General features: G+C 48.3%; 1 protein-coding gene across 1 annotated transcript in view; it reads left to right on the forward strand.

Annotated features, from left to right (window-relative positions):
* LOC119399551 (serine/threonine-protein kinase LMTK1) overlaps window positions 1-12,585 on the forward strand; it is a 65,856-nt gene that overhangs the window by 12,787 nt on the left and 40,484 nt on the right. The window contains exons 3-6 of the mRNA XM_037666359.2: window positions 3,468-3,622; window positions 7,135-7,293; window positions 9,040-9,166; window positions 12,040-12,271. Of these exons, the coding sequence (XP_037522287.1) occupies window positions 3,468-3,622; window positions 7,135-7,293; window positions 9,040-9,166; window positions 12,040-12,271 (673 nt within the window). The remainder of the gene's footprint in view (window positions 1-3,467; window positions 3,623-7,134; window positions 7,294-9,039; window positions 9,167-12,039; window positions 12,272-12,585) is intronic.

The following is a 12,585-nucleotide window of genomic DNA, read 5'->3' on the forward strand; positions in this document are numbered from 1 at the left end:
TTCATCCAATCCAATTCGACCCAGTGGCGCTTGACTCAAACAGGACGTTAATCTGTTCCGGTGTGTTTGCTGGTGGGCCGGTGGGCCTAAATGAAGTTTTTACTGCTGGTTCAAACGCTGCTTTACGGGGTCATTCAGCATGAGCAAAGGTGAACGCCTATTTAATGTGGAAGCACCGCATAAAGAAAGTTAACTGACAAACGAGCCGTTTGACACGTGCTGCAAATCTTATGGTACATTCGACAGGTCGTTTGAGAGCGCTCTGACTGAGTTTGAAACTGTTGAATTCAACAGCTTTAAACCTTTTCAACGAGAACAAGCAGGTATGCAAGTCATCTTTCTCCTTCCTGATTATGTTTTGACCCGATAATGTTAGTAGCAATGGTTAGTTGCTATTTTACACACTTTTTTCGGCGCCTTCGGAGCGCTCGAAAACGACCAGTCGAATGTGCCAATAGTGGGGATGTCGTTATTGTTTGGTGGAGTCCGGTTCAACGCTGCCTTTGTTCAAATAGCAGTACTCACGTGCACGAATTCGCGAGTTGTATACAGTAAAGTCTTTTTAAATCTACTAAGGGGTAAAGTGTTGTTTAGAGAAGTACTACACGCAAAAACCTTGACCGCCTTAGCTGAAAGAGTTCATAAAGGTACTTGCTCCCCCCCAGTCGCGGTGAGGCCGACACCACAATGTGCCGAAAAAGGCCTTCCGTTTTTTTTTGGAAATGTGGACATTGGTCGACTAATCATTTTGACATCGACGCGAGTGCGGTCACCGCTTTCCTGGAGCGAATGTTTCATGGCAGATACCAACGAGCACGTCAGTATGAGTTATGGCCAGCAACCTTATCGCGATCAGGATCTTTATATCTGCTCAGTAGCACGTGCGGCATAGCGCTATTGGTACTATACTGTTAATATATTGCACGCATAATATAGGCAACGAACCCAAGTATGCCGTTGGCTGACGCCACCTGAGCGGAAACGCAGATTGCGTGTCGCTTGCAGAAGCGAAAGCAGCTCACCATTGTTAACCCAACGAAATCTTTGCCGTATCCCTACATGCGGTCACGAGCGGAGCGGGTAGGAATACTCCTCGGGAAAAGCTGTCGTACGGTAGAGCACGCGACCGACCCGGGAGTGATGGCGTCCGCTTTGTTGGAGACGCGCTGCACGAAACTAGGAAGGGTTCGGCTCTACGCGGCGACAGGCACTGCGTTCAATGAAACGATGCCGACTTTCGCTGTGCATAGCTCCCCCCCTCCCTTTCTCTCTCTCTCTCTCTACTTATGAAGATTGTACTTATTGGCTGGTTTGTCTTAGACGTTGCCTGACATATAAACACCGGACTTAGACTTTTCTCTTGAACTATATACACATATGGCGGCTCTCTTTAAAATGGACTTTCTCCTTAAGATCTTCTTAGCAGGGCGGAATACAAAATTCAGCGCATCGGTGCTGAATGAAGTGGATTGCAACAGTGATGTGATCAGCCAGTGGCGTAGGCCAGGTGTAAAGGACCTTGGTGCAATTTCACCAATGCACAAGGCCTTACTGGTTTCCGGAGAATTCACTGGCATTATTCAGCATGTTATGCACTGAAAACATGATTGTGGTGGTGACATCGAAATGTTTGCATATATTTTTTTTGTTACTGTTCCAAAAGCAAGCTTTGTTTGTGAAGCTGCTCCAAATTTGGAATTTTGAGCTCCAAAACGGAGTTTTTTTTCCCGTAACCTGCTCCAAACTTGGATTTTCCTGCTCCAAAAGAGATTTTCCTGCTCCAAAAATTGCTCCAAATCCTATTTTGGCTGTTGCATCCCTGTATACACTGAAACCTCATTATAACAGTCGCATCTGCCACGAAAATAACTTTGTTATATCCGAAAATTCGTTATAAACGTTTATTTATAACACTGTATCTATGACAAGCCATATTCTTCAATTACTTTGTTATAACCGATACAGTCAACTGCCGATTTTTCGGACTCCCTAGGGACCGCGGAATCGTCCGAAAAATTGGGCAGTCCGGAAAAACAAATTCATGCTTTTTTATTCTGCTCAAGTGGTCAAATCGCCACAGCCACGCCCGAAATAGCTTTAATGCCTCCCAGTACAATTATCAGGCATTTTGGTGCATGCCCAAGCTCTCGCAAATACATTCGGTACCTGTCGCGAACCCCGCTTAACTACGTTGTGCTGACCGCCACTTTTGCATCTCGTGATAAGCGCCGCTGATAACAGCAAAGCGCGGAATAGATTACGGCTATCTTGCATGAAGCGTTTGTAAACAATGACGCGGAACACAAAGACTGTAGTGGAAGAGCGGACGACTCATCCGGCTTTCCCCGATGCGTGTGCGCATGTAAACATGCGCCCACACATCGCCGAATCGCCGCCGATACGCAGCATTTGCTGCCGTGTCAAGCCGATCGTTTCTAGTTGTGTGCAGCACATCGCCAACTAAGCTGACGCCGCCACTTTACTGTTGCTGTATCGTACGCACGCATTTATCATGAAAGGGTTCGTGATGCACACTTAGTTCCTGACCGCACACGGGCGCGGCAGTGGGGAGCTGGTTTCGTCCGCGAAGGCAACGCGTCTATGCGGCGCACTTAGCGGTCTCACACAAAGAGGCAGCAGGAATGGCGGCGCGGCGCATTTGGGTTCTCGCCTATTAAATGCGTGCAGTACGCATGCAACTGCGCTAGGCCACGTGCACTACCGAGCAGTTAACTGAAGATGCTTATCGCAAGGGTTGTCAGCGATTAAGCCGTACTGGCGCGTTTGCCAGCTGCTGCCATCATGCCTCCGTGCATTTCCGCTGCTTATCCGTAACATCGCCGCACGGCGCCGCGATAGCGGCCCCTTTCAATTTGTGGTCTGCTTCACCCCATAAAGCGCGAGACAGACAGTACGATTTTTCCATGCGATGTGCCGGCCGACGCGGCGGTGGGGGAGAGGGAATGGTGGCTGTCCGATGCTATGAAAGGTCACCATTCTGGTTCCCCACCGCCGTGTCGGACGCCGCATCGCATGGAAAATCACACCGTCTGTCTCGCCCTTAACGCTTTGGCATCGCGGCAAAGCTGACTTTCGGACTGTGCTACTGTCGCAAACAGATCGACTCGCGAAAGCGCTGGTTCGAACCTACGAGATGATAGACGCGGCAGAGGTGGGGGCTTGAAATAATGCCTTTCGGACCTGCAATTTGGGCAGAAAGTCCGAAAAATCGGACGCGGAATAGCTTCAGCGTCTGAAATTTTGGACGTTCTAATACATTGACGTCTATGGGGCTGGTGACGGTGCCGCGAAAGCGTCCAAATTTTCGAGCATGTCCGGAAAATCGGGCGTCCGAAAAATCGGCAGTTGACTGTAATTCGTTATATCTGTGTTCGTTATATAGAGGTTTGAGTGTAAATGGACTGATTATCCTCACTGCCTTCTTCGTATCTTCTTTTGCGTGACAGATGGGCTGGAGTCTGGAAGAGCACGGTCCTGGATTCCAGCCTGGAGCAGCGTATCAGAGTCGGTGTGGGTGATCGGAGCGTCCGTGTGCTTTGCTCTGACGGCGGCCATCGTGGCCTCTCTGGGCTGCCTCTGCTGCCGCAACGAGGGCATCAAGGTGCATCACCCGTCATTTTCTTTAATTATTTATGTACCGATAGAAACATTCATTGACTGTTACTCACTGGTGCTGGGATCTACGTTCGAGGCTGCAAATAAAAACAAACAAGCAAACAGTAAAAGCTCGTTAATTCAATACTCATTTGGAAAATCGGGTAATTCAAACGTGTTCTCTGGTCCCGGCCAGCATATGCATTGTTTAATGGCATCAAACTCTTGTTAATTCGGTCATATTTTACCACAGGCCGGTTAATTCGGACGATACTCGGAGCGCGGCTAGAGCGAAGTGCCACAAATGTGTGACGCAAACGAATGAAAATGGCGTTTGCGGGCAACCGAAATGGCCGTGGGCTTTCAGAAAGGTGTGGTCGCCATCCACAGTCGCGTTGTTGGTACGTAATAAGGTATGGATTCATTTGCAAATTGGTTCACATTGTGAACCAATTTGCAAGTGACGAAAAATGTGGCTTTTGCACTGCTCTTACACAAAATAATTACTGGATTTGCATATTCCTCAAGAAAATGAAAGTGCATTGATGTAATAGACATTTGTTTGTTTTCCTGATATTTTCGATAATTCCGCATTTGGTTAATTCGAACAGTTTTTCCTGTCCCATTAAGTCGGAATTAGCGAGCTTTTACTGTAGTAATAAAGTGTGAACTTAACCGGATTCCACCTGCCTCCCTCTATCTTGTGCAATGGTAGCATTCTTTGTGCTACCCATTGTGGTTAGCTTGCCACAAAGTACTGAGGCTTGGCAGCATCCTTTTTAAAGCGAAAGCGGTTATGAGATCACAACAACGGCCATTTTTGGTGCCTTAGTTGTCCACCGCCACCGCCTGTGTCCATAACCGCTATTGTGTGAAATAAGAAAAAAATATTTAGGATTGAACGAGGTTCGAACCTGAACCCTCTGCGTGGGAGCCCAGTATTCTACCTCAGAGCCATGCCGGCGCTTGAAACTCCTTTGCAAAAAGGCCCGATACGGGCTTCATGTCGGGAAGGAATCACATTAACATATTTAATGGACTGTGGTAGAAGAGTAAAATAACAATGAGGCATTATACAACGCGAATTTTGTAACCAGGCGTCACATAATGAGAATTGCGCAACGAGTGGGATGTCGAATGCTTCCAACCCATTACAAAGGGAGAATGTGCCAGAATTCTTCATCGTCATCAGCCACAGCATCAACAAAGTGCACATAATGCCTTACAGATGGTGCCTCGTTTCTCCGCAGAATGATGGATAATTGCATAGTGGGTGCTTCCCAACTTCACAAAAATTATGATTCGTGTCGTAGTAGATACCTTGCTTGTGTACTTATATTAGTAGCCCCAAGAGAGTTTACAACGGGTTCCAGAAATGCGGCTCTTCCACCTTTCACTGTGACGGTGCTGCGCTTTCCGTGCAGGTCTGAAATTTTTTCCCATGGTTCTGAGGTCCTGGTCTTTTATTTAAAGCAACGAAACAAAACCTTCATGTAACATCCCATAAAACCAGTGATTCCACTCCTGCGCCAACTGCGCCAAAGTGCGCCAAATTGTATTTACTGCGCCATCCTGATAATATCGACGAAATTTGCGCAAACTGCGCCCAAAGCCTCGGGTTTGGGGGCGTCTATCACCGGCAATCGCATCCGCCGGTGCGTCAGAACCTGGTGCAGCTCGATCTTGGGGCTGCCAATGAAGTCGCAATCATGGACCAAGAATTATTCCGCTGAATAAATGGCGCTCGCGCGTGCGTTCCGATGCCACGAAGTCACGATGCCATGCACGGTGCCGACGCAGCTTCTGTTCTGCAAGTCGGCTCGACAGCAAAACGCGCTCTCTGCAGAGGCTCGTGACGTCTAGGCCTATCGGTAGCGAGAAAGTGCGACGGCGATTCATTGGCGGACGTTGTCTGTTCCAGAAACACTGCTGATAGCTCGTTTCAAGCGTCGCACGGCACGTAAGGAAAGCAGTGTTCATAATAACTACATGAGTGCCGCTAAAATGTCTGTCACTTCTGTTTCCGGACATCGCGGAATGAAATCTGGGATCGCTCGCAGTAGATATATGGGACAATATCGAATTTTCCTTGCTTTGCGTTTATGAAGAGCACGCGAACGGTGGAAACGCGTTGACACTTTTCCTCAGATATACTTTATCCATGGATCTTCATCCAGAACAGCTTTTTCGTAATTCCTTCCGCCAGCACGTCTGAATTTGTAATCACTCTGCGGTAAATAGTCCCTAAAAGGCCTGCCCTTTCGAGCTCACGTGCTAGGGTTCAATTCGAATTTTTTGCTTGCTTTTTTTTTTTTTTAAATGTCATCTCTTAGTAAATCATCTCCTGGTCGGAGCAGCCGCAAATGCGCAGCTGTCAGTAGCGGGCCCGTCGCTGACGGCCCACAGTGGCGCGGCTACGCAATGTTACACGTCCGCCCCTCACGTTCGGGGGTCAATAGCTAATGGTTAAAAAATTCAGTTTCGCTTAAGAGCGAAGCAATGAATGCGATACCAAAAAATTGTATTGTGAAACGAAGTAAGACTAGCAGCTAACTCTCTTTGGATCCGATCTCGCGTAACTCACAAACGCTGGTTAAGGGAATATGGTCCCTCCAGGAACCGAAGGTTTTCTTGCTCTGAGTTCTCTAAACGCGAAGTAAGCGTTTGAGAGCACAGCAAGTTTACGAGCCGTCTCCTGATGCTCGAGATAGCGCGCGCGCCAAGCGACAGTGCCTTTCTACGATGCGGTTGCCCCCCCCCCCTCTGCTCCCCTGGCGTCCCTTCATGCTCCTACAGAAAGACGGGCGGGGCGTTTCCTCTCTGTGTCGATCTGCAATCGACCGGCAGCGCCGCACGCAGGAAGATTGTTATCTCATGTGCTGTCAGTTGCGGCGGAGACAGACGGCCGGCTAGTTTAATCTCCGCTTCAGCCGCGTTCGTCGCCAGCGCTCTGCGAGCTTTACCCCGCGGCTAGAATGCGCATAGTGATGTTATTAATTTGGACTTTATACGGAAAATTACGGCAACGGCAACGGCAAAAAATCCGCCGAGAGTGGTCCATATAATTGCTATCGCAAGGGTCAATGTACGGGGCAGATTTTGCCCCCCCCCCCCCAGGTGATTGGGGGGGGGGGCCCTGCCCCCCCTGGGCGCACGCCTAGTGCCTCCTGAGATTAATTTTTTTCCATGAGATTTGCAATGAATCGAAATATTTCTAGCCTTCATAAGAGCCCCATAATAATACTCAGGTGCTTGAATGTTAATGCAATATGCTTCTGTATTGCACTCCAGGATGTAAAATGCAAAATTATCTGCTCCAAAGTGCTCCAAGATGAAACTTTTGCTGCTCCAAAGTGCTCCAAAATGGAAATTTTGCTGCTCCAAAAATTGCTCCAAATCGGAAGTCCTCGGTAGCATCACTGCATAAAACCCATTGCGCTACATTTTGACAAGGTGCTTTGGGATTCTAAACATGGTTGGCCAAAGGTTTCTCACATTGGGTCCGTTTTCACACCACAGCTGCTGGGCACACGCAATGGTGTCAGCGTGCCTCACCTCCCTCTGGGCAGCATGGCCCAGCAGCGGAGCAGCCTCTCGCCCGAGGTGACCATCTTCCCACCAGCCGCTGCCGCACCCCGCCTCGCCTTTGCCACGCCCCCGACAACCTTCGATGACAAGGTCGGTATGCACCGATTGGCCACATTCCTTACCACGCCATCGTGATAAATCTCAGCTTGCTTGCATATTGTCGCGTAGACTCTGAAGAATGTGTTGGCACACCATTTCGCCGAATAGCAGTAAACTTCGAAGGAATATGCACTATCTGTGACCTGGTTTTGTTATAAAAAAGCTAACTGAATCTTAATTCAGAAGAACATGTTTGCTGGGCGAGTTGGTACTTGCCAAATGACATTTTTGTAGCGCTTTAGCACAATCGCAAAAGAAAGGAACGCATGGCGATGGGACAGGCGCTAACTCGCAACTTTAATAGAGACTAGGAAAGTGTAGAGACTAATTCATGCGATGTGTTGAGTTGGCCTTTCTATTTTTGTGTCTCTTCAGTTTTATATAGCTAGGTGAAAGCAAAAATTGTCTGTCATATGTACGAATAAATTCCCAGCACGTATGTGCCACGTTGATTGGGCAAGCCTCACTACTTGCCACTGGTCCACTAAAAATGAAGAAGAGCAGGTCGCAGATCCGGAGTGACTGCAAAAATAATAAAGAGGAAGGGAGGCCTGTCATTGGCTGTGTTGTCAGTGACATCGTTTCCTTCGTAAGAAATGCCGACTTTATGAACCGTCGGGATTAACTCATTGATAAACACCAGAGCTGCATGTTTCAGCTTCGATGGTTGTTCGCCCCAAGCACTCCTTACAGATGGTTGTGCTTTTCTACATCTCATCTATTTATTGATCCTTGAAACAAGGAAAAATATTGTCTCTCATGTAAGGTGTCGGCTTCACACGAGGTACGAAGGAGTGTTGTCATACATAGCATACGGTACAGTAGCCTTACAAATAGCTAATTTGCAGGCAAGCTCAAAGAGGGTGCAAATATGCTCATTAACATAAATTTAGGTGCATGTCAAAGAACCTCAGGTGAATGTTTGTGGGTTGGTGCTTTGTTGATTTAGCCTCGGCTCACCTGCGAGAAATGGCAGCGCCGTGTCATCGTCGCAATTCCGAAGATCCCGGCATCATTTTCGTCACACCTATACATGCATTTGGGGGCTCCCACTGGTTAGCCACTTTTGGTGTTTGTGTTCGGTGCTGTCTACGTCTGATGCTCACGGCTAGTTTGGAGCCTCCGTTCACGGTGGCATAACTCATAACCAAAAGTTTATCTCGGGACGTTAAGCCCCACACATCATTGTTGCATTGTTGAACAGTTTGCTATTGGAAATGGGCTTTTAGGCTTACCCTCTTGTGCTAACCAACAGTGCAGTGAGGAAACAGTGCTCGGCTGAAGTGAGACGTTCCTTTCCCCGTCTCCGCTTTTGCTGGCTCAGAGAAACCGTGCGGCCGCTCATTCTGTTGCCTGCCTGATTTTGGCCAAGCGTAGCTATTTTTGTGTGCCTGTACCACCTTTAACAAGATACAAGAGTGCAAAAATCTCTATCTTGACTTAGAAGTTGTAACTTGTATCATAGGTTTTATTACATATTTTTCCCATCCACGTGTCATTTTTTTCGCGATAGTAAACTCGTGATTCGTTTACTCTAGTCGTACAGCAATCTGTGGCCTCGAGAGAATGGGTCAGCGCATCTTACCTGCCACTGACTGGTATGATCGCAACAGTAGAATAGTGTAAGATGAAAAGGCTTCGATGCACTTTATACTACCGTTTGTACTGCTACACTAATATCTGTAGTGCTTGCTGACAACTTTTATATTCGACTAACTGCTACGACTTTCCTCGTAGGTGAGCTTTGAGCCGCTGCCCAAGATCTTCCCTCGGCTGCCGGCGTCTCCATCCAAACACCCCCTGCGACCCGCCCACTACTCCGGTGAGCTGGGCGGCACTCCAAGCTCCGTCCACGACTGGTTTGGTGAGTTCCCTGGTCATTTCGTGCTGCGTTACTTATCCAGCTGTATTGTACTACTGTTCCGTGGTGCCTCGTTTCTGTACTGCCCTCGGGCCTCGAGGGTGTAGCAACTGTTTCGGTGCTTCTTTCTCTCAATCCCCAAAGAGTCGAGTAGTCCCTCGACGGACATACGCATTCTTGTAGCGATTTACGGAGAGATTCGTCCCGCTGCTCAGAAAGCCCTGTCCCCTCACCTTAGGGCCTCGCTCTTTCCTGTTATTAAAGCAGCCACCCCCACCCCTTACACTAAGATGCCTCCCCAGCCAGTCAGAAAATCGGTTTTTACATTTGAATAAATGCCGGTCAATCTCTCCGTTCACAGCGTGAGAACAGAGAGTAGACTGACATTTATTCAAACGTAAAAACCGATTTCTCAACTGTTCTCAAGCTGTGAACACGTGTATTTCTTGCCTCCGCTAAACCATGCTCCTGACAAGGGTGCCGTAAATAAATAAAGTCATCCGTGTTTGTAGTGAACGCGAGACTTGAAGGGCCATGTTCTTAGTTGAACATTTTTGTGAATGCTTTCATTTTTCTATGGCGTGGCATCTGTCCCAATGCCTCTATCGAGTGATGGTTGTTCTCTCTATCGGCTTAACCAATGAGTATTTGCAGAAAGTGACTGACCAAGAATACTGCTCTGGCAGATATTTAGGGCAGCAATGGCTGCAAACGTGCCTTGGTTTGCTTTAGAGGTACTATATATCTAAGTCAGTTATCATGCTTCTATCTACGTTGGCAGTACGTTGACAAGTTTGTGCACGGCCTAGTGTAGCTACCCCTCAGTTTAATTTCAAGTATGGTACAGCTGTGCCAATTGTGCCAAAGTGCTACATTTAAGTTGCGCCAAAACCACAATATTCCCTCAAATTGCCCCATGCTGGTCCAAAACACACAAACCGACAACCGCGGATTCGTTTTGTGAAAACTGACAGCTGTGTAAACAACTGTGACTCCGCTTGTTCTGTGATTTTGGATGGAACATTCTAGATGAATCTGAAGCCAGCAAAGGTAGGCCTAAGATCTGGCCACGCCACACTGATCTTTATGTTGGTACAGTAGAACCCCGCTGATACGTTTTTGAAGGGACCGTAGGAAATAAACGTAAGAGACGGGAAACGTAAGAGCCGAAAACAGGAAAACTGCAAAATATTAGTGGTACAGAATTTTATTTCAATTCTTACGAGCAGCACGAAAATTGGCGCGCTCAGCCGCGATCTAGTCTATGGATAGAAACGCGGAGCTTAGGACGGCCTTATCCACAGAATTGTAATCAACGTATGTGATTTTTTTAACACCAACAGCTGTAGGCATGAAAGAACTAAGCACACCAATCACGACTGGCGCGGCGAGCCCGACCGCGGACCGCACGCACGACCACGCGAGCTCCAACCAGCTCGAAACTCCTCCGTTCTCCGAAATAACGATGATGATGAGTCTACGCCAACGCGATGGCAGAAGTGAATGCCAATCTCGAAGGCCTTGCTTTCGCAAGCATTACGTCATACACGCCATGTTTGTGCAATGCAAATCTCAGAGGCTATGCTTTTGTCATAGTAAATACCAATCTCGAAGGCCTTGCTTTCCGCGAGCAGTTACGTCATAGACCCCATCTTTGCAATTTGAATCTCGAAGGCCAATGCTTTTGTTTGCATCAATTGAAAGATTCTGTTGCTTTCGCCTCTCATGCGGCTAATATACGGTCAAACAAGGCCAAGCTGCGCGAAAATGCGCCATGGCCACTCTCTTTGGTAGTCACGTCGGTCGCTCCGGGCGCACTTCGCGACGTATCATACGGGAACGGGTCCGACAGTTAACGACGTACAGCGGGGTTCCCAATACATTGTATCCTATGGGGCTATGCCGGGACCGGCGGAAACGACGTAACAGCCGGAAAACGCAGCAGTGAGGAACGTAACAGCGGGGTTCTACTGTATATAGTCCCATGTTCCTGGCTTGACAGGCAGCCACCGATTCCATGCAGATGTTTCGCACTACTCAGGACAGGGAAAAAAGGGAAACCCAGAACCCTTCCGCTCCTGTTTTCTGTCTTTTTAATTCCCTTTTGCCTCAAAAGTGCTGGAAAGTGTATTTACTGTGAGACACTCGGCTATCACAGCTGTCTGCCATAAAGCCAAATATTGTTTGTCAACATTGTCTATGTCTCGTAAAGTGGTAATACTGGGTGAGCTGGTATAGGTTCACGGTGAGGTTTTAGCGCATAGATAGCTGGACACAGGGAAAGACACGCGAGACAGCAGCTGTCCCGTGTCTTCGTCTCCGTGTTCAGTTTTCTACGCGCTAAACCTCACCACGTGTTTGTCTCACTTCTTGCTAGCCGAGGCTACTGCGTAAGCCTGAACCCATCTGGACATGATAATTGATGGTAGCGCAGGCTAGGGACAAGGACAAAAGAAAGACACATTCGACACATTTGCATGTGTGAGTAGTCCATCAGTGCTGTTGTGAAATAAAGAACTCAATTACACGTGTTCGCGCTAAAGTGTTTGTGGTAAGGCAACTAGGAACAATGCGCTTGAACGTGGTGAATGATATTGTGTTGTCGTGTCGGTTATGTATGCGCGTAGTTTATAGTTTATGGTTGTTAGAGCTTTGCGCACGTGACGTATGACGTCGTGAGAGTATATATACTGGCGGGATCAGTCGAGTAATAAAACAGTTTTGAAAGTTGCTGCTCTGCGGTGTCGAATGTGTCTTTCTTTTGTCCTTGTCCTGCGCTACCATCAATTATCACGCTATACCAACAAGCTCAAGTTGACACCCTCATCATCTGGACATGCTCATTTTGAAGTGTCATCGTCCTTCTGGCCACGCAGACGATCCACAGGCCAACTTCCCCCGCGAACGGCTGCAGTACCTGCAGGAGTTGGGTGTCGGCTGGTTCGGACAGGCCGTGCGTGGAGAGGCGCAGAACCTGAACAACGGTCGGCCCGGCGACGATGACCAGACGGCCCCCGTGGCAACCACCCCGGTGGTGGTGAAGATCCTCCGCTCGGACGCGACGCCCACCGAGCACATCTGCTTCCTGCACGAGGTGCAGCACCTCAGGTGAGGTGCCCATAAAGATAATAAGTTAACTGGGCCAGACGTGAAAGACATCTCTGTCCCTGTCGTAGTGCGCTACGCCGTACGAATTATGAATCCCAACAAACTAGCCCGGCAACGTGCCTTAGCAAATAACTAGAAAGCATCGTTGCCATTACTCCGCTTATGATACAGTGGAACCCCGCTGTTACGTTCCTCACTGCTGCGTTTTCCCGGCTGTTACGTCGTTTTCCGCCGGTCCCGGCATAGCTCCCATAGGATACAATGTATTGGGAACCCCGCTGTTACGTCGTAACTGTCGGACCGTTCCCGTATGA

Source organism: Rhipicephalus sanguineus, chromosome 7 (genome assembly GCF_013339695.2).
Source record: "Rhipicephalus sanguineus isolate Rsan-2018 chromosome 7, BIME_Rsan_1.4, whole genome shotgun sequence".
NCBI lineage: Eukaryota > Metazoa > Arthropoda > Arachnida > Ixodida > Ixodidae > Rhipicephalus > Rhipicephalus sanguineus.